This window comes from Falco cherrug, chromosome 1 (genome assembly GCF_023634085.1).
Source record: "Falco cherrug isolate bFalChe1 chromosome 1, bFalChe1.pri, whole genome shotgun sequence".
Classification (NCBI taxonomy): Eukaryota; Metazoa; Chordata; class Aves; order Falconiformes; family Falconidae; genus Falco; species Falco cherrug.
The window spans coordinates 6,943,375-6,969,183 of NC_073697.1; the positions used below are offsets into that span (position 1 = coordinate 6,943,375).

At 40.7% G+C, this 25,809-nt stretch overlaps 1 protein-coding gene across 1 annotated transcript in view; it reads left to right on the plus strand.

Moving 5' to 3' along the window:
- FAT4 (FAT atypical cadherin 4) overlaps window positions 1-25,809 on the plus strand; it is a 151,194-nt gene that overhangs the window by 104,451 nt on the left and 20,934 nt on the right. The window contains exons 7-10 of the mRNA XM_055720700.1: window positions 5,059-5,239; window positions 9,568-9,818; window positions 12,739-17,088; window positions 24,348-24,452. Coding sequence (XP_055576675.1) covers window positions 5,059-5,239; window positions 9,568-9,818; window positions 12,739-17,088; window positions 24,348-24,452 — 4,887 coding nt within the window. The remainder of the gene's footprint in view (window positions 1-5,058; window positions 5,240-9,567; window positions 9,819-12,738; window positions 17,089-24,347; window positions 24,453-25,809) is intronic.

Consider the following 25,809-nt stretch of genomic DNA (forward strand, 5'->3'; position numbering starts at 1 on the left):
GGGTGGGGGAAGATAGCGGGTGGTGCTCCCTTCTTTTAAGGCTGCACGAGTAGGCTAAGGCAAAAGTGAAAAGAGTCTTTAGGTGCACCACTTGTAAATGACTGTGTGGCTAGTAAGCCTTAGCATAAATTAGGGGAATAAGTGATTTATGATGAATTCACCCAGAAATGTGGATTGTCCTCTCTTTTCTGGTTATCCTGCATTTGAGAAGTAGAAATTGTCAGGTGAAATATTTCTTCCCACTGTCCCCTTTCTGCATTTAGTTTCCTTTCTTCTTCTTGCATTGCTGCACGTAGCCAATATTTTTCGTCCACTTTCTCCTGGATGGGGGGAAAAAAAAGTCGAGAGGGCTCGTTCTAACTTCTAAGCTGACGCATTGCTGGTATCATTGTGTTTTTGTGGCGATCAGCCACAAACAAGTGCTGCTGAACGGGGCAGAAAACCAGCTTGTAGGTCTTCTCCAGTCCTACATTTGGGAGAAGAGAGGTCCTGCCCCTGTGCTGCTGCCTGCCCGCCCCACAGTCCCCCATGGCTGTTTCTTCATGTCACCTCCTCAAGCATCCACACAGAGAGGGGAGCCACAGCCCAGCGCTGCCCAAGCCCTTGGTGGCCTCTCGTCACCTCCCCCTGTAACTCATCCTCCACCGTGGGCCTCCAAAGAGCAAGCTCCCAAGGTCTGCTCCTTCTCTTCAACCCCAGACACATGTTTACTTGCAGATGTAAGCAAAAAGCTTAAATTGTTGGAAGAACATCCGTGGGAAGCAATTTTCTTCCTGAACTCAGCGTTACTATTTTGACAGTATCCCAGGTTAATCTTTATTTCAGCAATGATGTGTGGACATTTGTGGAACTGTCTGCTTAATGTATATGTACAGCTGTCACCGAGAAAATAAACCATTCAGTTCACAGAAACAGAACGCAGCACACAGCAATGAGAAATTCAAAACAATAATAATATATTCATGTCATTGTCTTTTAAAATTTAAAGACCTGATATTCACTGAACAATCAATCCAATCTCTGCCACTTAGTTCGCATCGTTAACTTTATGTTCTCAGGTTATTCATCATTAGATGGTTCCTTCCTTCCTCTGTCTTTCTAGGAAACTTTTTTTTCAACATGGATATCCTAAGCTTCTGTGAGGCATTTTTGGGATTTGAAAAAAAAAAAACAACCAACCACAAAACCCTAGCAGTAGTATAGCACTAGAGGAATGCTTTAAAATAATAGGTGTCTGACAAAAATATAGTCAAAGAAATAGCTTCTGCTGAAAAATAATTCAGACCTTTATGAAAAAATGGTAGACATTTTAGTGCAAGTTCACTAAGGGTCAAGTGTGTGTGTGTGGACGTTTGTGGCTCTAACCCTCACGGCTGTTTGTAGGACTATTTAGACTACTATAGACTGTGTACAGCAATTTTATATAGGTTATAACATGTCTGTTTTATTAAAAACAGTTTGGGGGCATCTTGAGGGTTTGACTAATGTTGCAGTATTTACCCCAAATTTACTACACTTATACAAAATATTAAGTGCAGTTTGAAGAAAAAAGGGGTGATGCTGGAGCGTAATAAGAATAACTGACTTGGGGAAGATTTGCTATCGAAGCAAAACTAAGAAATCTGGGAACTCAGCCTGACCATGGAAACTACTTCTCTCACCACAAATATGACATGTACATTTTATGAAACCTATTTATTACCAGGGGCCAAATTCTGTGGTCCTTATGCAAGCACAACTTTCAATGAGCGTTCACTGAGGATGGTAGAATTTGGCCCCTAGCTATTTCTTTTCCATAGAAAATTACTTCATTTGTAATTTCCTCTTCTTATATTTCTCAGTAACTGCAGAAATATGAGCTAGTCATTTAATTTCAAGTGGATAAATGCTTTGAGGACTCTGTGAAATTGCAACTTTATCTTTCAGTGTAATAGAATAAAGGAGTAAATTTGTGGACGTGATGTTTTACTTAGAGGAAAAAAACATGGTTGGATAACTACATACACAGGAAACCAATGTAAATATGTGAGTTTTTCCATCTAAGTAAAATAAGAAAGACTTTGGGTTTTCAACTGAAGAGCAGTGACCTGGGGTGTTACAAACAGCTGAATTAATATTGGAGTTCTGGGATGTTTCTGTGAGGACAACACAGCCACAAGCCAGCGCTGGATGAGATCGGGGGTACTTACATTACCCTAGCTAATTGTATTAGTATGGTGCTCAGCCTTGGCAGGTATGTTCACTTCTCTGAGGCTAATATAAATACATCCAGACTGCCCTGTACAGTGCCTTGTAAATGCATCCAGCAGGGAAGCGGAGCTGGAAATATGGCATGGAATATATAGGGGGGCTGAGGCGAGGGCTGGGGGTGGCTCTTGGAGCGTGCGTTTGGTACCCTGCAAATTCATGCTCCTCAGAGAGGAGAGGGGGAGTCAGGGCTGGTTGGAGCCAAATGGCTGAATCAAAAGACGCTGCTGTCAGTGTAATCCTGAGCAGAAGAATCTATCTATTGCCCTTACGCAGCTATTACACCTGGCATCCCTCTTAACCATTTCCATTATGTGACCAAAGATTTAATAGCCATGCAGGAGAAAGCACAAACCCATTGCAGTGTTTTGGTGTTAGCCTGTGTCCACACGGTGCTTTGCCAGCAGGCATGGACGTGTTCTCCTCGTCCTCCTCTCTTCACCAGCTTCATGAGCATAGCTAGCACGGCACCAAGCCCAAGGTCAGCGCTGCCGGCCGGGACAGGACCAGCCTGCAGAGCTGCACGGGATCTAGCCCCATCACCCCAGTGTGGGGTCACCTCTAAAGGTGCTGCCACTGCAGTTGTTTTCTGTGAGTAAGCCCACAACGTGGCTTTTCCAGCATTGGCTCTTTGTCTTAGGAAATAACTTTAAAACAATGAGTTTCAGGTTTTAGCTGTGAGTTACCTTTCTTTTCCAGACTGAATAACGTTACTGATGCTCGTTGAACGTGACTTACCCAAGATTAATTCCTGAATAATGTATAAATTGTTTAATCACCTGTGAAACTTTCAACTTTTCATTTCATTAGCTGCGAGATGAATGTCGATTAAATGTGGTTGGAAGGCCAGAGCTTGATGACACATGCAGCAAACACCACTGAGGACTCTGTTTCATTTAATGCAGTAATAATAAACACTCCATGGGCAATATTTCAGCTATCAAGAACGCTTTTACAGTCTTTTCTATCTATACGTGTTTGGCTAAATGACAAAATTGAGGGGGGTGGGGGTGGGGGAGCAAAAAATGAGTCAGACTTATTGCCTTAATGTAACCTTCCTGGCTGAAAGTATATTAATTGGCAAAATGAATTACCTCAGACTAGAGCGGAGAAAGGCCTCCATTGTGCGCAGCCGTGGCGTGAAACGTATACTCTTTGGCTTGTACGTTCTTTCCTCAGCGGCATGATCCGTCCAGTCTGATCAGCAGGCTTCAAAGTCAGCCTTGCGAGATTGATAGCACCTTACGGTTGGAAGCTCTTTCATTCAGTTTGGTTGGGCCTTAAGCCAAGTTACTTTGAAGTATTTTGCGGTGAAAAACATCCTTCCCGTGCAGAAGCTGCTCCCAGCTTCTTCCCACATTGCGGCATGGTACTTCTTCAAACTGCAAGGGTTAACGTGAGGAAATGAGTCGTTATTTCTCCTTTTATACAAGAGCTCCATGTCTGGAGCCCTTGCTAGGACCACATGAGACCCACGAGCAGAGCCTGCTTCCTTCCCAGCCCTAAGGTTGAGGTCCAGCAATAACCTCAGGTAGCAGCGTCCCGATCGTCTGCTGGGTGGGAAGGACTAGGGCAGTCGCAGGGGGGCTGGCTATGTTTCTTCAAACGACAGCTCCATGTAATAAGCTTGCCTTGCACGAAGGACTCGGACTCGAACCAGTCTCTGGCCCAAACCATTCATTATCATCACTTTTTTCCCAGTCTGGCAAACACTGTAATTGTCTCCGTTTGAGATGGAAGGGGAGAACGACACAATCTTGGGCAAAATAGGCATGGTCATCATCTGTCTTTTGAGTAAAAGAGGCCATAACTGATGTGTTTTATGCTCTGCTGTCACTCTCTCCTCTTTCTGTTACGTGTTCAAAGAAAGAAGCGATCCCCTTTTTTTCAGGGACCCTCAGTGAAGAATTTGGTTAGCAGAAGATGTCTTGCTGATTCTTGGCTGAAGAAAATAAGTGTAATAAACTGTCAAAACTAACATGAACTTGTAAAACTCTTCATTGTCTTTTTTATTGGATTTGCTGAAGGAAGAGCTTAGGAGAATAAATACCAAAAGATCGCACATGAATAAGCATGCTATTTCTCACTGGTTGCTGCTCCTCGGAATTAAGTATTAGAATAACAAGAAGGATGAGAGCTGTAGGTTAAACCAGTTCAGTCGGATTTCCTGTAAGTCAGCATCCCATCCGAGCGAGCGTTATTTGCTGTTATAGGTGGTTGCTTCTATGGAGAAATTGAATCTGAACGGGGCTGGAGACTGTGCAACCTTCTCACCCACTTAGAGGAGGTCTCCCCAGGTCAGGGGTGTGACCGGCAGTGGAAAAGCCATGCGGAAAGCTGGGGTTTGCCGCTGTTCCCACTCTATTTGTTCTGCGGATAAATAAATTGAGGGCTGGAGTCTTCACGGCTGTCAGTTTGCCACCTTTGAATGTCTTCTTTTAGAGAAATAGGAAAGTCAACCGCATGCTCAAATTAGTCCTAATTGTTACAGGAAGACTTCTGAGTGGTTCCAAGACCATCTTTTTCCACTGAGCTTGTATTACAAGATATTTCTGGAATTAGATGGAGCAAGAAAAAGAACAACTTTATTTTTTATTTTTTTTTTTCTTTCACAGCTTGTACGTTATGTTAAGGTGCCTTTGAAACAAACCTTTGAAACAAATCTGACCCTGTCCTGTACGTTGAATTGGCTTTCTTGCTCTGTGAACTGTGACATGTTCAAGTGCTAGGCTTTAAATTAGGGATGGCAGACTTTGGATTAGCATGGTGGTATTTGTAACCTCTAGCATTTTGTATCCCACTTTCCTGCAGGATCTCCTGCCCTCACTGGCACTGGAACCATTGCTGTCACGGTGGATGATGTCAATGACAATGTCCCCACATTTGCCTTTAACGTATATTCTGCCACTGTATCGGAGGATGCTCCTACGGGGACAGATATTTTGCTTGTAAATTCCTCAGATGCTGATGCTTCTACAAATGCTGTTATTAGGTAGGTCATTTACTGTTGCTACATGTAATATTGCCTCATAACTTGCCTGAAGATTTTTTTTCCCCCCGTGTCCATCACCAACATGCCATAAAACTGTAAGACACAAAAGGACGGCTGCACCTGTATAGCTAACTTATTTCGGCAAATTTGGGGTTTTTTGTTGTTTATAGGCTTTTAGAATTATGTTAAGGACAAATAAAGCTGCAGTGTCATTTTAAGTTTTTACTAAGTGAAAAGCAAATGAGTTTAACTTGCCTCTGAGTACAATTTTTTATAGACTAGATTTATATTTCTCAATAAGCATAGATGAATTTGAAATTATTTTTTTTTTTTAAAAAAAAGAAGAAAGTCTGAAACTATAAATAGTGTCTTAAATGGATTAAGCACTTCAGCTTGCAGTCTTTATATATAGGTCTTCTGCATAAAGGAATACGGTATTAGCTGTGAATGATCATCATTACTAGCTGCCATCAGCTTGTGTAGCCTTTGTTGGAAAGGCTTTTGCCTGTTATTTAGCATAGCTTTTAGAGTTGAGGACATGTAAGGAAGGATATAGTTAACAGGTATAATACCGATCTTTTAAAAGTATTCCTGAAGAAGCTAGAAACCATTGTTTCTGGAGGCTGGCAGGCTTCTTAAATACTAATTGAAGGAGCTTTCAGGCTTCTTAAATACTAATTGAAGAAGCCTTCAGGAAGGGATTGGTGGGGAAGAGGAAGATGTAGTTTTCAAACATCATTAACAGATTTGCTACAAAAGCTGACTTGGAGGCAGAGTTATTTTTTTTTCCCTTACTAACGTTTAAATGAAACCGCTCACCCTAAAATAAGTGAAGTTGGTCTAGTCATAAACTTGATTTTTAAGCTAGGCAAATCTGGAAATCAGTATCACTTTCTTGCATAAAAAAATGTCCAAAGTTGTGGATGGTATTAATTTTGTGAAAGCATACATACATTTGGGGAAAGATTCAGTACTTTATTTGAGACCTTAAATGGTTTTTCAAACCTAACTGTAGTTTACATGACTGCTTATGCAGACTTGGATGCATTTATAGTCAATTAGCCAGGCAGGTACAGTATCACCCAGCATGGACGCTACAGACCACTGTCAACAGCAAACACTGCCTGCCTTGCTGCCGCATTCACATCTTCTCGTGTAGTAAGCAATTTTCACTGAAAGCCAACATATTCCTTGGGTAAATTCATGATCAGTTTTATGATCATTAGCAACAGTTAATGTCTTCAGTTTAGAATACAAAGTGCACAAGGCAAGGCTTAAAGTTTGTCCCATTCAGAAAACCAGTAAAAAGTTAGAATTTGGCATTTTTGCTTTAAATGCCAGTGGTTTGCAGAGCTCAGTTGATGCAACTTAACTGGGCACTGGTCTAAACACTGGCCATTCCCAGTTTCACAGACAAGAGTAATGAAGATGTTGAGTGGCAGTGACAAGCAGAAGATTATCCACTGAGGACTGATGCATTGCGAATGGAACACAAAGCAGATTTGTATAAGTTATTAATTGGAAGGACACGTAGGTAATCTCATCACATTTACACTGCAAACACCTATATCTCTGTTTCCAAACTCACAGAACAGGATATAAAAGTAATTTCTTTATTTACTTGTGTTAGTTCACCTCAGTTCATTCTTCAAAGTGCTTAAGAATATCACTGTGGTTGTTCTTTTTTTTTAAAAAAAAAAAGGAAGTAAAATAACCCAGAAGTATGTTATGGCAAAGCAAGTTTGTATGAAATGCTGTAATATTTTCTTTCCAACTAGCTACAAGCCAAAAATAGAAACTTGATGTTTTGGCATCTTTAAATATTTGAAAAGCATCCAGAATTACCATTTATTTAATTGTGAAACAATGAAGCTTTTAATTCTATTCACTCTTACTGTAAGAAACTATTTCTGACAAGCTCTCTTAGAAAAAAGAATTCCATACAAAGCATGAATTATTGCAATGATTGCATCCCATATTCAGAAATTATCAGTGCTCTGGAGTTTCTTTAGTGTGGGTGAATTGCTTTAATATCTCTGCCATTAGCCTTTGTCATTCACTCAGTGCCTCATAGTAGAATAGTTGATGATGTTGGTTTTTTTTCTTTGTAAGTAGCTATTTAAAAATTGTTTTCAGGGTTTGTTTTTAGACTCAGCAACATACTTCGTTTTTCTTGGACAGAATTTGTCCAGATTCAGCATTGAGAGTAATGTAACTCTTAAAATATAACTGGTATTATGAAACTGGCAAAAGCCAGAGGGACCAGAACACATAAGGTCTTCTTATCAGAGGCGCTGAGCACTCAGAACTCCCTTTCAGTCTTGTTAGATCCTGTTTTGAAATCAAACCTTAGGTTTCCAAAGATGATATGTAAAATCCTCTGCTAAAATTTTCATGTAAAGTCAAAAAATGGACTGTGTTATGCAAGAAGCAAATAATATTCTGCAAAACTGTAACGTGTCCTGATGTGCAGGGTCTTTTTCTCTTACTTCTGGTGATAACCTGTGAAGTCATTAAAGGAGGCTGATGAAGTTGTTAAAGGCAATGAGCGCTTGAGTGGCCTTGTTAAAAGATAGCATAGGTAAGAGGGGTCAGCACAGACTAGTCAAAAGGCCAGGTTTTAAGCACTTTAGTCAAATTCCTTTTGTGTCAGTTGTCACCATTAAAGTTTCAGGGGTGTTTGGGGTTTTGTTTTTGGCTTGGGCTTGGAAATTTTCAGTAACAATGCTGAGGCACGCTTAACATTGTCCAGTTGGTTTGTGTGCAGTTGTGCTCAGATATAACTCAGAATATCCTATGGCAAATGTAATTTGTCTTTATCCTCTTTTTTTTTTTTAAAAAAAAAAAAAAAGTTTTCATAGCATCTTTCCAATGCTAAAGCTTGAGGTGGAAATACAGAAGAGAAAGTCTGTGTCTTCTGCAACACCTCACACAGGGTTAAAACATTGCAAATCACAGATGAAATTTGCTCATGCTGCTCGTATTTAGGGAGATTTAACTGCTGCTTTAGGCTTTGCCCATATTCTTTCCACCCTAGATGCACATTGCTGTGGCTGGAGGATAATTACATATGGCCATCATATTATATCATAATTAAGCAATTAAAGTCTGCTCATGGCATTCTGTAGAGATTAATGACTGAACAGGAGAAGTTGCCACAGCTTATTACGCAGGCTGGCTATCAGTCCTCTAGGTAAAGCTTCTGGCCAGTGTTATTATTTCTGTCATAACCTGCTCTGATTTTAAAAGGCGAAGATAGGAACATTACTCTCTTTCATAAAAGCCATTTTCTTCTGAATCTTTTATAGAACCATAGACCTCAAAAAAAGCTGCTGCTGCGCTGTACCGGGCTTCTCTGAAAGAACCATGCTAATCACAGCTGTGCTGGTTTTGGTCGGGGTTATAATATGGGATATGGAAATAGTTCATTTTAGCCAGGTTTTGTTTTGTTTTGTAGAAAACCCGTTATCTGTATTAACTAAAAATGTAATATTAACCAATTGCCTTTAAAAATATGGCCCAGTGCTTCACGTTTCTTTGAGATCCGTTCTGTATGAACACAAGCTGGGTGAGCATTGGAAGAGAGAGGGGCGAGTTCACTGTGCTAATAAGCCAGAGGTAGCTCATATGATGCACTGCAGTAAGCACACGATCAGTTCTTATCAAATCACATTTTTGCACACACTCAACAGATGCGTGCAGGTACATATACACCAGTCAAGGGTGAAATTCTGGTCCCAATTATCCTGTTAACGTAGCTCTGTTAACGTGGCTACTAATTTGCTATGTTACTGTAGATTAACATTGAAGTCTTGAATGGCAAAACTTAGCTCAGGATCAGCAAACAATATGAGTTATACATCCTCATATTATTTTGTAAAATTTTCATCCTTTTATTTCAGAAAATAGTATTTTTTTCTGATTATTCTGCAGATTCAGGTAACAGCTATGTCAGCTTCTTGGAATAGCACTTAATGCATTAGCCCAGGGAAATCGGTACTAGAGGATGTCTGCAGCAGGCAATTTTGGGGGTATGGCCACCTGTACTTCCAAATGTACTAAGGTTCAGTCTGCTTCTCATCTATTAGAAATCTATCTGCGTTAAGCAACTACGCTTGGAAATCCTCAGAAATGTCATTTATGACAGGTCTCAAAATATGGAAGAGAAAAAATGTGAACACAGATGGACAGTTAGACAAAAATCCGTGTGCTGATACCCATCGGCATGGTGGTCTGAAGTGTATAGAAAATTGTTATTATCTTAAGACAGCAGGCTGCCTTATGAAATGCTAATCAAATTTTTGTTCCTTGTTTTTTCTTTCAAACAGCTATAGGCTTACCGGTGGCAATTCGCAATTCACAATCAACCCATCAACAGGACAAATCATCACCAGTGCTCTCCTCGATCGAGAGGCAAGAGAGAACTACACTTTGGTGGTGGTGGCAAGTGATGGGGGCTTCCCCAGGGCTCTCTCCAGTTCCACCAGCGTGCTTGTCTCCGTCGCCGATGTGAATGACAACCCGCCCAAATTTCAACACCACCCCTATGTCACCCATGTCCCATCACCTACCACTTCAGGTAACCTGATCAGTAGCAGTGCTTGGAGTACTTCAGACTGCACAAGCATCTTAATGAAAATGCAAAGCTGTGTCACAAGAAATGTTTCTGAAATGTTCCTCTGCAGCTGTTTTCCAGGTTTCGTTATCTTCATGTTGCATGCGAATGAATAATGGCGAGGGTCAATATATCACCTGCAATTTAGCAATGTGTGTGTTTTTTTTTTTTAGTTTGTTCCTTCCATCCAAATTCAATTCTTTTCCTGCAGTTATGTAAAGAAGACATAGTCTAAATGAGCACCCACTCAAACAAGTTACTAAACTATTTTGCCAGAGTCAAGAGGGCAATGGCCTCTTTTTTTCCCTCTGAAAGTCTCCCCCTGCATGTAGATTTTCTTTTTCCAGACTGAAGAATTCTTAAAGAGGATTTTGTAAACCTCTTCCAAAAAGGCCATATCTACATCATACGTTAATGGTGTTGCCTTTCCTTGAGCCAAGTAGTGAAGTAAAATAAAATAAAATAAAATAAAAGTCAAGCAGCAAGCTTCCTTTTGTGGAACCTACACCCAAATTAAAATGACTTCACTCAATGTAGGAGCTAATTCCTGATTCAGTTTATATTCAAACAAGCTTGGTAAATAAATACATTAGAATTAGGTAAGTTCAAAATACTAATATTTTTTTTATTTGCAGAATTGGCATTGCAAAGGGTAAGAAAGCAGAACGTGGGCATTTGCATGTTGATGGAGAGAATTTACTGAGAGATTCTGCTATTTTGAGATGTATTTTCTTTTAATGGACTAATACCAGGACCTCCACTATCTCAAAACAGTAAAAGGATTTTATATGATCACTGTATTACCACAGATTCACCAAACTGCAGTCAGAGTGGTTGGCTGTGGAAGTTGGCAACGCTGTGTGTTTTCAGATGCATACACATACATGGAAATGTGATGCCTATAGAAAGGTTTCCAAGACAAGTGGTTTACAAAACAATTTTTTCTTTTAGAAAGAAAAAAAAAAAAAAGGGCTTATTTCCATGTTTTGAGTTTTCTCTCTAAATTATAAACAATTGCAAATACTTCTCCTTTTTATGGAAGAATGAATCTGTTTACATTTCTGCCATGTTTCCAGAACAGCGTTATGAAATTATTTTATTATTGCATTGGTGAATCTTTGTGTATTCTGGCCAGGGCACAGTGCCTTTGTGCAGTTGTTTTTGGAGTGCTTCTTTAAATGCTTTTAATGAGGAGTGCACACAGGTTTAACTCATGTTTTCTGGCAATATCTTCTTGGGTGCTTTTTGTTTGAAACCCGTTATAGCTAAAAACATATAGAACAGCTAAGCTATGTTTGCTCTGGTTCTAACTTAGCAAAAACCTAGGGATGCATGTGCTTTTGTATTTGCAGCTTCCACAGTTGATAGTCACTGTTGTTTAAAAGGAAATGTCAGTATCTTTTCACATTATTTTGAAAGGCTGTTGACAATGATGTTACTAGCAGGCATGACATCCATTAAAAAAAACCAAAAAAACCCAAACAACAACTTTATTGCAGTCCAATGTAGCATCTGACAATTCCAAGAAAAAGAACAAACCCTCATAACATGATCAAGACTTTTGCTTTTATTCCAATCACAGAATATCTAGTGTACATTTTGAAATAAAAAGCTTAATTTCTTTGTTATTTTTTAATCAAGTTTAAAAGGGGGAGTTACTAGTAGTAATAATAATAATAATAATAATAATCATATAGTTTAACTGAAGTAAAAATCTTAATTTTTTTCCTGTCCCATTTCTCACAGGGGTTTGAATACTGTTCTTATCTAAATATGCCATGCCCTGGAGTACAAATCATTGCACATGACAAACGGTGACATGAAGTACAGCTTTAAGGGGATGCTGTCAAAGTCATTCCTGCCTGTAAATGATTTTGCCTTAAGAGGTCGAAAACAACATGACTTTTATACAGAAGTGGGTATTTTCTAAATTTCAGTACCAGTGAAACATCAACAGAGTGTTCTGCAAATCAGTTGGACAGTGTCAAATTTGAAAGACGTGCCGTGCATTAGATCTGTAAAGTTGGTACAAAAGAGCACCCTGGATTCTCCTTGCAGATATAGAAGATGATGCAAATGGTGTCCCTATAGTTAAACTTGTATGCAAAGCATAAATTCAAAAGACCTGAAACATAGTATATTCATGTTATTGCACTAGTGTGCAATAGTTTTCTACATGATTTTACTCTGTCTCAGAGGATCAGCATGCTTTTAAAAACGTAGTCCCCATTAGTTACTGTCCTCAAAATACTTTTACAAAATCAGAAGCAAGGAGCTGTTAGGGATGAAGGAGCAGCATCTAGGGAATAGGAGGAAAAGGGGCTGCAAGGGAAGTTGGGTGTGTAGGGTAAATGTCCATGAATGCTGCCTGTTCATTTACATAACCTTAATAGTTGTTGAATTCCAGGTGGGTTTGGGTTGTTTTGTTTGGGGTTTTTTTTTTGGTTTTGTTTTTGTTTTCTTACATGGATAATAAACTATGAGTAATTTAATAAAATCAAAATAACATTTAATATTATTAGATTTATGGCTTTCATAATGTGAATGTTCTAGAAATGGGATGGTAGACTTGCAAACACTTGCAGGTCCATTTTCCAGTGCAGATGAGTGTGCAGCCACTGACATCTTGTACATGCATTTCTCTGAATGCAGTGACCTACTTTTTAAACCCAGACTTTTTGGCTGTGTGCGTGTCTTGCAGGCTCATAAACTCACTTACCCCTTGTTGAACTTACCATCTTGTGAAAAAAGCAGTTCATTTTCAGTGCAGCCTAAGGAAGAGCGTACTGCTGCAAGGCATGCTTCTGAGCGAAAAGCTGGTATCATGTTTCCCGCAATCGGTGCATTCATTAAAGAACCGCCCTAACTTTCTCCTCTGTTTCAGGCTCATTCGTGTTCGCTGTGACTGTCACCGATGCAGATGCCGGCTCCAACGCTGAGCTCCATTATTCACTTGTGGGGAAAAACTCCGAGAAATTCCACATTGATCCAGCGAGGGGGGCGATCCTGGCTGCAAACCCACTGGCAGGAGAGTCCGAAGTCACCATTTCTGTTCATGTTAGGGACGGCGGCCGGTACCCCAAGACAGACTCTACAACTGTCACCGTGAGGTTTGTGAACAGAGCAGAATTTCCTCGTGTTCAAGCGGATCAGGAGACCTTCACATTTCCTGAAAACCAAGCAGTCGGTACGCTTGTCACCACCGTCTCTGGATCTTCAGCCAGAGGAGGCTCCTTGTCTTACTACATCGCCAGTGGTAACCTGGGCAGCACCTTCCTGGTGGACCAGGTGACAGGACAGCTTTCTGTTGGGCGGGCTTTAGATTTTGAAGCCATACAGAAATACGTGGTTTGGATCGAGGCCAGAGATACAGGCTTTCCTCCCTTTTCCTCGTATAAGAAACTGGAAGTGACGGTGATAGATGTCAATGATAACGCGCCAGAGTTTAAGCAAGATCCCTTCATTGCAGAAATAGTGGAGAACCTGTCCCCACGGAAGATACTGACGGTGGCTGCAGTCGACAGGGACAGTGGTCTAAATGGACAGCTAAATTACGAAATAATCGAGGGCAATACAGAAAATAGTTTCAGTATCAATCGAGCCACTGGTGAGATCAGAAGCATCAGGCCCTTGGACAGGGAGAAATTGTCTCGATACACACTAACCATAAAAGCTTCGGATAAAGGCACCCCGCTCCAGAGCACAACCGTCAAAGTTATCATTAATATTTTAGATGAAAATGACAATGCTCCAAGGTTTTCCCAGATATTCAGTGCCTCCGTGCCTGAAAATGCACCTCTGGGTTTTACAGTAACCCAAGTCACAACGTCAGATGAAGACATTGGGGTGAACGCGGTCAGCAGGTACTCCATAAGGGATACAAGTCTCCCATTCACCATAAATCCCAGCACCGGGGACATCACCATCAGCAGACCATTAAACAGGGAGGACACAGACCGCTACAGGATCAGGGTCTCTGCGCATGACTCTGGGTGGACAGTGAGCACGGATGTCACCATATTTGTCATGGATGTCAATGACAACGCCCCACGATTTACAAAGCCATCCTATTACCTGGAGTGTCCCGAGCTTCCTGGGATTGGGTTGAAGGTCAGCCAGGTTTCAGCCACCGATCCCGATGAAGGGTCAAACGGTCAAGTCTTCTACTTCATAAAATCCCAGTCTGAGTTCTTCCGAATTAATGCGACCACAGGGGAAATTTTCAACAAGCAGTATTTAAGGTACCAGAACTCCAGCGGTTCAAGCAATGTCAACATTAATAGGCACAGCTTCATCGTTACTTCTTCAGACCGCGGTAGTCCTCCGTTAATGAGCGAGACAACCGTCACCATTAACATAGTAGACAGCAACGACAACGCACCACTGTTCCTCGCTCATAAATATTTTACTCCTGTTACTAAGAATGTGAGGGTCGGCACAAACTTAATTAAAGTTACTGCGGTGGATGACAAAGACTTTGGCTTGAATTCTGAAGTGGAGTACTTTATATCTGATGAAAGCAAAACTAATAAGTTCAGACTGGACAGGAGTACAGGCTGGATTTCTGTGTCATCTTCACTAATGGCTGATTTGAACAGAAACTTTCTGTTTAAAGTGAAAGCAAAAGATAAAGGTAATCCTCCACTCTCCTCCGAGGTAGCTGTTGAAATAGTAGTAACAGAGGAAAATTACCATACACCTGAGTTTTCTCAAAGCCGCATGAGTGTTACTGTCCCAGAGAGTCACTCTGTTGGTACAGTGGTCCGGACGGTTTCAGCCAGAGACAGAGATGCCGCTATGAACGGGTTAATCAGATATAATATTTCCTCTGGAAATGAGGCTGGTATCTTTGCTATTAATACAACTACCGGTACACTGACACTAGCAAAACCACTTGATTTTGAGTTATGCCAAAAGCATGAGCTAGTTGTTACCGCCACGGATGGAGGATGGGTGGCCAGAACAGGCTACTGCAGTGTCACTGTTAATGTCATTGATGTGAATGATAATTCTCCAGCATTCAGCCCTGAGGACTACTTTCCCAACGTGTTAGAAAATGCCCCCAGTGGGACAACTGTTATTTGTTTAAATGCCACTGATGCTGACTCTGGACCTAACGCTGTGGTTGCATATGCTATTCAGTCCTCAGATAGCGACCTCTTTGTCATTGACCCCAATACAGGAACGATCACCACCCAGGGCTTTTTAGATTATGAAACAAAACAAAGTTACCATTTAACAGTCAAGGCTTTTAATGTTCCAGATGAAGAGAGGTGCAGCTTTGCTAGTGTCAACATCCAGTTAGAAGGGACAAATGAATATGTGCCCCGTTTTGTGTCCAAGCTTTATTATTTTGAGGTTTCTGAGGCAGCCTCCAAAGGTACTGTTGTAGGAGAAGTTTTTGCAAGTGATCGTGATATGGGAACTGATGGAGAAGTCCACTACCTTATCTTTGGCAGCAGCAGAAAGAAAGGCTTCCAGATAGATGAGAAAAGCGGCCAGATCTACGTTTCAGGACCTCTCGACAGAGAAAAAGAAGAACGAATCTCTTTGAAAGTCCTAGCAAAAAATTTTGGGAGCATTCGCGGAGCAGATATAGATGAAGTGACTGTTAATATCACTATACTGGATGCCAACGATCCTCCTGTTTTTACCTTAGGAACCTACAATATACGAATCAGCGAGGGCGTTCCTCCAGGCACCCATGTGACATTTGTGAGTGCCTTTGATTCAGATTCTGTACCGAGCTGGAGCCGGTTTTCTTACTTCATTGGGTCTGGCAATGACAACAGCGCCTTTTCCATCAACCCACAGACAGGACAGGTGACGGTCACTGCAGAGCTGGATCGAGAAACATTGCCTGTGTACAACCTGTCTGTGCTGGCCATCGACTCGGGAACGCCGTCTGCTACAGGAAGCGCCTCTTTATTGGTCACTTTGGAAGATATCAATGACAATGGCCCTACCTTGTCCACCAGCCAAGGAGAAGTGATGGAGAACAACCGCGCGGGAACTCTTGTGATGACGCTTCAGTCATCTGATCCTGATCTGCCTCCAAACCAAGGTCCCTTTACGTATTACTTGCTCAGCACTGGCCCAGCAACCAGCTACTTCAGCCTTAGCACCGCTGGCGTGCTGACAACGACGAGAGAGATTGACAGGGAGCAAATCAGTGATTTCTACCTGTCAGTGATTACAAGAGACTCTGGTGTTCCTCAGATGTCTTCCACAGGAACTGTGCAGATCAGGGTAATAGATCAAAACGACAACCCGTCTCAGCCCAGAACAGTAGAAATCTTTGTTCACTACTATGGCAACCTCTTCCCAGGTGGAATTTTGGGCAATGTAAAGCCACAGGATCCAGATGTCCTAGACAGCTTCCAGTGCTCCCTCACCTCAGGAGTTGCTAGCCTCTTCAGCATTCCCGGGGGTACCTGCGACCTGCACTCGCAGGCAAGGTCCACGGATGGCACATTTGACCTGGCCGTCCTCAGCAATGACGGGTTGCACGGTGCCGTCACCAGCAGCGTCCGGATTTTCTTCACAGGCTTCAGCAACGCCACCATTGACAACAGCATCCTCCTCCGCCTGAGTGCCCACAGCGTGCGGGATTTCCTGACAAATCACTATCTCCACTTCTTACGCATCGCCAGCTCCCAGCTGACGGGGCTCGGCACTGCCGTCCAGCTTTATGGGCTGTACGAGGAGAGCAACCACACCTTCCTAATGGCGGCTGTCAAACGTGGCAACAACCAGTACGTGAATCCCAGTGGCGTGGCCACCTTCTTTGAGAGCATTAAAGATGTCCTCTTCCGCCAGAGCGGGGTGCGGATCGAGGCCGTGGACCACGACTGGTGCCTGCAGAGCCCCTGCCAGAATGGAGGGAGCTGCCTGAGGAGGTTGGCGGTGAGCCCGGCTCTGAAGAGCCGCGAGAGTGTCCCCGTCATTATCGTGGCCAACGAGCCCCTCCGGCCCTTCGTGTGCAGGTGCATGCCAGGGTACGATGGGAATCTGTGCGAAACGGACATCAATGAGTGCCTGCCTTCCCCCTGCCACAACGACGGGACTTGCCACAACTTGGTGGGGGGCTTCTCGTGCAGTTGCCCAGAGGGCTTCACTGGCATGGCCTGTGAGAGGGACATCAACGAGTGCCTTTGCAACCCGTGCAAAAACGGCGCTGCCTGCCAGAATTTCCCAGGAAGCTTCAACTGTGTTTGTAAAACTGGGTATACAGGTATGCTTTTACTTCTTGTGTAGATGGAGGAGGGCAGAAACGTGCCTTTTTAGTGCAAGACTGTATGAAGATGAGCATCCCCGATAGGTGAAGAGGTCATACCCAATGTGGTATTCGTAGTTGTGAAAACTCAGAAGACCAGGTGCCCCGCGGTATTATTTCGTTTCAGCTCTGTCCTCAGGCAAGTCGCACTTACCTGATTTGCATTAGAACAGAAAGACTTTCAAAAAGAGGTATTTTAATTTATTAAATATGTAGGAACCGTTTCCAGTGCTTAATTTTTCTGTTCGCGTTACTGTAATGCATTTCGCGGTAGCATTTCAGGTCTGCTAAGACCGTGCCAAGCAAGAAAATCGGCCTCTGCCCCAAATTGCTTACAGTCACACAAGACAGAAAACAGATGAAGGATATGGGAAAAAACAGAATTCAGGCAAAATGATCAAGCATGTCTGTTCTGTATTTTGTCCCTTTTTCTTTTTTTTTTTTTTTCATTAACAGCAGAAATGTCTGCAGCATTCCTACCTGCCCTGAGTATTTTTTTCTCTAATATCTATTACACCTTCAAACATAACATTTTATACCTAGAAAAGCAGGGTGATGTTTGCCGTTGTCATCAGTATGATATGGAAGAAAGGTCTGGACAATATTAACTATTGCTTTTGGCCACTTTTTGCAGACATCATAACAAACCTCTAACCAAAGCCTAGGTAAGGCTTTCAGGATGTTTTCTAAGGAGTATTTCTGTGCAGCAGGTGCCCCAGGGAGCCCAGGTTGGCACAGCCGTGCTCATTACATTGTGGCTATTCAGGCTTGCCATCACTGCCCCCAAAACTCATTTGTAACCAGCGGAGTGGTCAGGAGGGGCAATTGTTTTGTTTTGTTTTGTTTCTTAAACCAGATTAGTACAGGGGATGTGATACACATTATTGCAAAGGAGAAAGTTAATTTCATAATAAAGGTTTAACTACTTCATTTAAAGCACAGCTACACCAGTGGGTACCTATTCAGCACAAAAGGTCTGTTGGTATAAAGGACACTGATGGGATCTTTTGTGTGATGCTCACAAACATACTACTGAGCCTCAGGTCAGGAGCAATTATTGTTAACTGACAAGCAGTTCTAATTAAGTTACCAATCCAGGATTTTATTTCATGTGGAATTAGTACATCAAATTATTTTGCCATGAGCATGGCACAGTAATTCTAGGGCGCCTATGCCCTGTAACTCTTTAGGTTGTTAGCACCAGAGATTACATGGGCATATGTTTGCTGTTACAATGAAGTAAAACACTTCATTAACTCTAGCAGCATACTATAGTATAAGCCTCTAGCCTGTAATTTGAAACATTAAAGAAATGTCCAGCTAATTTTTTTCTGGTATTAAAGCTCATATCTTAATGTTCAACCTTTATGTCAGCTAAAAATCAAGCTCTACATGTGACAAGCTCAAAAAAAAGAATATTTTAACTAAGAAAATGTGATGAAAGACTCTTACGGTTTGAAGTGTTGGATTTCTTTCACGCCATGAATTAAATGTGGCATCTGATACGAGCTTTCTTAAACTCCTTGTCAACACAAATAACTTCAAAATAGACTGCCACTGAGGCAGACGTTTCTATTTGGGAGTCAGATCTTTTTGGATTAGTTGCAGAATCAAGAATTATTTAAATGGCTGGAGATTAATTGATAGAGACAGAAAAAATATGGCACTAAAATATGTAATTAAAACCCATAAACTCTTCAGAGTTTAATATCAGCAGAGCTGGTTAGATAAGATCACAGTTAATATTCAGTATATTTAGACATTTTATGTCTGCAAAAGCATATTTGAAATTCTGCAAATTTAATCTTCAATAGGTTCTGCAAACAAATGTCAGAATACAGACTGAGAATGCTTGACATAGAGACTATTATGGCATTATTATACTGTCAACAGAAGGAGAACACAGCTGCTTGGGCATTTAATCCTGATTCGTATATGATAAAAGATAGCCATGATGAATGTAAAAACAAATCTTGAAACTGTTTCTTTACAAATAGAAAACTTAAGTGCCTCAGCAAAAAAGAAAAAAATAATCTGAAATAGTGGCTTTCTAATTCAGTTTACCATATACATAGCTTTACTGCTTCTCTTGGAATGAAAGTATAGTCTTATAATTGAATTTGCATGCTTGGTAAAAAAATATTTACATGGTACTGCATAAAAGTAAAAAATAGTATTTTCTGAGACAGACTCTCTGTTCACTGTAAATTAGGGTACCTGAGCTGTAGACCTTTATAATGGCCTACCTGAAAACTGAGAGTCTTACTTTTCCTTGATTTATTATGTTTTGTCAGCTGCGTTTCACTTCATCATGCTGCAAAGGTAATACAGTTCTTTTCACTGAATAGGATTATAAAGACTGATTACCTCAGAGCAACATCATTAGGGTTTAAACAATCTGTTATAATTACATCTCTTAATGATGATCAGGTTTGTTTTTAAAATAATCACTTTCTGGAGGGAATACACTTTGTGATTTACAGTAGTTGTCTGCCCTTCCTTTGAACCCTTCATTTCCTGTTTTCCAGGACTCATTAAGATGAAGGAATGTCGGTTTGTGAAATTGTTTCAATTGCAAGATTAAAATATTAGAATGACCACTTTAAAAGATGGACACAGAGAACCACAAAAACTGAAACTCTCAAATCAGTTGAAATCTAACCTGAGAGCATTCAGCTGGTATCTGTTCCTGTTACATTTTTCAATTAAAAAAAAAATAATTGCAGGAAGTTAGATTTTTGCAGAAGCCCCTGCATGTGATATCATCAGCTTGAGGTGATGAATGATAAATGCTGAATGTTGTCTGTTATCAATTATTGAGTGTTACCCTAATTTTCAAGGTCTTCAGAAAAAGATCTTTCTGACACAAAAATTAATACCCCGGATCTTTCAGTATTTCAGCTCAGAAGACATCTATAAACTCAACAGAACATTACTCTTAAATTTGTGTTGTAAAGCTTAAATCAGCAGGCTGTAGTAGAAAGTGACCTTGGGAAACCACAACTGCTCTCGTTTTGTAAGCTTAAGATAATTGGCATTATCTTTCTGGAAAGCATAAAACTGAGGACTTGGGTTCAGATGAGGATGCTTTTATGCATAGTGGCAGTTTCTCACCCTCTTCAATCTAGTAAGGTTCCTTGAACGATTTGTTTTATCTGTGCAAGAGAGAATTTCAAAATACCTAGTACTTGTGTAAATTCTCTGCTCAAGAAAAACAGCCCTCTCAAAAACTCCTTTTTTGGGGGGTTGTGGTTGTGGTTTTGGTTTGTTTCTTTTTAATCTCTCAACAAAAACTAGTATCTAAATACAAGCATTGTATCTTAGGCAGAACAGCAAAAACAATGGGCTTGCAAGCTATGTTTTGTTATTCCAAATCTAAATCTTTAGTAACACACCTTACTGTGTCTGTAACCCATGAAATTGGTAGGACATCAGGCTGGACGTCACTCTTTTACATTTTTATTTACAATACACACTTTTATTTACAATAAAAGAGTGAACACGCTCTTTTATTAAGGTACTGGAAAGCTAGCATGAGCATGCTGCAAGGGAGATAACGGAAAGTGGTAGGACAACCTGCTGCCACCTTGGATGGCTCTACTTGCTAGAAGATTAAGGTGTTAAAAGAAAAAAGTCAAAGTTTAGTATAAATTGCAGGCCCAAGTACAATGTAACTGGTATCACAGCAACTTACCTGGAGGAATCCCCACGGTCAAGAAAAGAGAGAGCAGAGAAAAGCCCTGCTGGGTAAAGCCCTGAGCAACCTGATCCAACTTTGAAGGTTGCCTTGTTTGAATGGGAGGTGGACATCATGACTTCCAGGGTCCCTCCAGCCTAACTTTTTCCATTATTTCTGGAGTATATATCCTTGTTAAGAGGTCTAGGAAGATCCACTTCTGGAGATCAAGTCTGGGCAATGCTGATAGAGGGGGAAGTAGCAGCACAGGAGGAACGTGGTTTGGATGAAAATGGAAGAGTAAGAAATGTGCAGTTTGAACACCCCACCAGTGTGGAGTTGTCTGTCAACTCTGAAAACCGGGTGCTGATAGAAACTCACCGGATCTCAGCAGAGTAACCAATGCAGGCTGCCAATAGCTGGAAACATGGAGACCTTTCCTTAGAGGATGGACGAGGAGTGCACGAGTTTCCATCTCGGAGGAGTCTAAGGAGGGACTGACCAAAGATCTGAAGGTAGCAGGAAATTTGGATTAATTGATGAAGTTCAGGATTCTGCAGAAAAGAGGGAATGAGGCTTTGTAGGAGCAACTCTCTTCAGAAGAAGATGATGTAAGATAATTGGTAGGTAAGATTGCCTGGAGGGATACACATAGGAGAAGTAGTTCAGGAAGGCTGGAATCTTTTAGAAGAAAGAAGTGGTATAAATAAAAATTATCCTAAAGCAGGAACGAAAGATGGATTTCTTTAAGAGTTTTAGGTGGTCCATACCAGAATTATTTCTTTTTTAATTAAAAGTGAGTTATATACTAAATAAAAATAAGTTTCTGTTCTTTTGGTAGTTACATGACATTACATTATACTGTTTATCTACTTATTTATTTATCAGTTTCTAGTTTATAACTTTCATCGTATGTTTACCAGTTTTTTTAAATTATCTTGCTTTATCAAAGTGATTTATTTTAAATTTGTATACAGAACAACTAGAACAGTATTCCCAAGTTATGCTTTTGTCCTGCCGCTATCTGGCTGAAGGACTCTTGCTTTCTAGGATATGCATGCTTAAGATGCATTTGAAGAGGAAAAATAAGCTGCAATCTTTTGTTGTATTGTTCCTCCAAATGTAGATAAATATATTTTTTCCCAGGTCCTTAGCACTCCAGTGAACGGCAAAGAACAGCCAACATTTCTTCATTTGACATAAACAGAAGTTTTAATAGCTCTGATGAATTTTTAAATCAGAGTATTCAACTTCTGTTGCATCAAAACAGTCAGAATAATTGCAAACAGGGCCTGTTGCCATAGGCCAAGGATGAATGGTTTTAAACTAGAAGAGGGTACGTTTAGACTAGATATAAGGAACGTGTTTTTCATGATGAAGGCAGTGAAGCACTGACAGAGGTTGCCCAGAGAGGTGGCAGATGCCCCATCCCTGGGAACATTCAAGGTCAGGTTGGACGGGGCTCTGAGCAACCTGATGTAGGTGAAGATGTCCCTGCTCGCTGCAGGGGGGCTGGACTAGATGGCCTTTCACAGTCCCTTCCAACCCAACCCATTCTGTGATTCTAAACACACCTTGTAATCAGTTTCATCAATTGTTTGAATAATCGTTAAATACAGAGATGTTTGTATTACTGGGTAAAATATGTGCAGCTAAAATAAATATCCGTATTCTGTTGCTGACTTGGCAAATAAGCCAGATTTAATGTTAGCTGAGAAAAATAATTTAGACTGAATTGCAAAAAAACAAGTCTTATTAGCTACGCTTGATTTTTGTGAAAACTAAGAAACATCACTGAGCTATTTTAAGCATCTCTGCCTCATTCCTGCTACATGTTCTGCTCAGTAAGTCAAAGATCTGTACTATGTACCACAATTTTAAAAGAAAACAACAAAATCTAACATAAAAAAATTAGCTCATCCTCCAGTCATGCCCATTAGAGAATAAAATACAAATACATACCCCCAAAGCATAATTAGATTCAGACACTGGAAATGTTTCCTGGATTTATGGTGAATCTACAAGTTACATACTAACCACAGGAATCCTCCAGCGCTTGGTTTCCATCCTACTCGTAGTCACACATGGAGGGCTGCTGCTCACGCGGAAGAACGGCCCCCAGACTTCTTTAGGATAAACAGAAAAGTTGGGGGGAGGGTGTGTGTGTGTATGTGTGTGTGTGTGAAGAGGTTTTCTTAGTTAGGTGAGTGAAGTTGTGAAATTCTGAAAAAGCAAGCAGTTAATATAGCACAGTCCTAATTTTCTGCAGTTTTAGGGACCAGCAGTCCCTAAGGACTGCATATTGTGCAGTGCTGTCATGTGAGGTATATGAATTGTAAGATGCATGTGACATATAAGAATGGACACACTCTATGCAAGCTCATGTTGTACTTTTAACTTATAACGTATATTGTATTTATTAACGTATTAAGATATATTTATATGATGTGAGGAATAAAATAATTAATTATCACTGCGATAAGAAGCTTTAAGGCAGTCTTAGGCTTTTCTGTGTGTATATATCCTGGCCTACGCGAAGTTCGAGGAGGAGTCTGGAAGAGCGTGGCTGATTTGACCAGTTTTTGCAGAGAAACATGAGGGACACACATGATGACACTTTCAAGTTTTTGCTGAGCAGGCAGCGAAGGCCGGCACTGCTGGCAGGAGAAAGGCAGGTACCAGGAGTGGAAGTGTTGCTAACTGGATAAAAGCTAAGCAACGAAGAACTTCGAAGTGAAGACCAATACTTTTGTAGTTAATCTTTCCATACAGAGAAAATTTTAGTTTTGAACAAAGAATCCCCTTGTCAGTATTCAGCATCTGTTAAAATCTTCACTTTTTTCTTTTGGTTCCCTTCCTTGTTGAAATGAATTAGGTGTTTTCAATTTATTCTCCAGTGAATAATATTTACCACACGTGACAGTGTCTGCTTAGGAAAGGACTGTACCCAGGATAACTTGTTTTAGCTCCAGAGGACTGTGGTCCTTCTGAGTCAGGAAGGACTGTAATTGTAATTGATGAAGAAAAATAAGAAAAATAATATATAATGTACAATAGCAGCCTGTGTTCAGCATGCCATGTTCATACAGGGTCCAGCAAGGGCTGCCTGTATCTCCTTCACACTAATGAGTACGTTGCGTTCAACAGGGAGAAAAAAATTCATTTTTTTTTTTCCTTTTAGTTCAGCATCTCCTTTCATGTCATGATCTCTCTTTTATGGATAACAGTTAATAAAAAAACCCAAACAAACAAAAAAGTATCAACCAAACCACCAGTGTCTATATGAGGTAATTACAATCAGACACTTGAAAAGTGAAGTTAATTCCTCTGGGCTGTGTGTTGTGCCTGTGTCAGGGCTGGGAGCCCAGCATCGTGTCTGTGTTTGCTCCCTCCATCCAATGGCCACAGCTGGTCCCTGGCACCCTCCCTCCTAGCTATGCATTGAGCATTGATTCATAAGCTTGTTACCTACGTACCAGCCTGACCTTCCTATTGACCTGAATACTCTGACCTGGAAATTGCTTTTATTCCCTAATCACAGGGAAAACATGCGACTCCACTGTGAATTACTGCGAGTGCAACCCCTGTTTCAATGGTGGATCCTGCCAGAGCGGGGTGGAGGGGTATTACTGCCACTGCCCCTTCGGTGAGTACGCTTCTCCTCTCTGCTGATCTTCCCTTTCCTTATTAATATTTCTCAAATCGCTCTTTATTTTTACCCGCATAAAAGTGATGGGTTTATAGATATATGAGTTTATAGATATGTGGGTTTATAGGTATATGGGTTTATGGTACATGGATCCTGGTCCATGGGCAGGTGTGAGTCATCTCCTGGCCCTGTCCTCTCCATTTTTCCCCAGCTGTAAGAGGGAGAAGCTGATATTCCCACCACCATGGTGGTAGATGGAAGCAGGTGGCAGCAGTGGGGGGTCACTGTGGCTGCTGGGGAGGGCACGCTGAGGGCTTTGAGCAGTGCTGGCTCTCCTGCCTAATAAAAGACACTTGTTATTAGTCTGTTATTATATAAATATTATATATATATATATAAGAGTAAGGCTATTGTAAATGACATCAGTATTCTTGCATCCTACACACTCACAAACTGCAAGGATGTCGTTGTAATATTAAATTGGGAAAAGGGACTTGGGGGTGATACTGAGTGAAGAGGGTTGGTTTCCTTTTGAGAAATTTGCATAATTTGTCAAAATATCTGTAAAACATGAATGAGAGAGCACCCACATTTTTCTGCCTGTGAGGAGCACAACATTAGAAATTGGCTTTTTTATATTTGGTAGATTTGATTAGGAGAGCCAGACCAAATCAAAGCAGCTTTGTTATCCCACACCAGTACTTGCCCAGTCAATTTATTGTACGTTAACAAAGTTCTGAGTTCCAAAGCCAGAGTGCTATTCTGAGAATTAGAGAAGCATGTAGCACTGCCTAGATAGTTTAATAACAATTATAATTTAATTATCCCAAACCTGGTTTGTGGAATTAACCCAATAAAGACATAAAACAACACAGACGTTTTAAAGTACCATGTTATAATTGCAGCAAGATTGGTTCTGAATGCATATTAATCCAGAATTGTCGCTGTTCATGCAGAAAAGCATGAACATAAATGCAACAGATTAATCAAAACCCAAATAAACCTGGGAAAGCATATTTATTCTTATTTCCTTTGTTTTACATTTCCTCAGAGTTTATTCATTTCCTATACAGTCAAGGTCCATTGTAAATGTAACTGACATTCATAAATCATGTAAATTTTTTCTCATTGTCACTGTAGTAAAGACATCAAGGGAAACTGTATGACAGATCTCAAAAGAAATATGTAGAATGCACCAAAATATTCAGATCAATAAAAACATGAGAAGGCATAATGTTTTAATCACACATATGCTTGTATCACAAGTATAAAAAAAAATGAACCACCGATTGAGAAATTGTTCAGATAACAGTTATAAAGAGAAAAATAAGCTCAGGTTCCAAATTTATTTCCA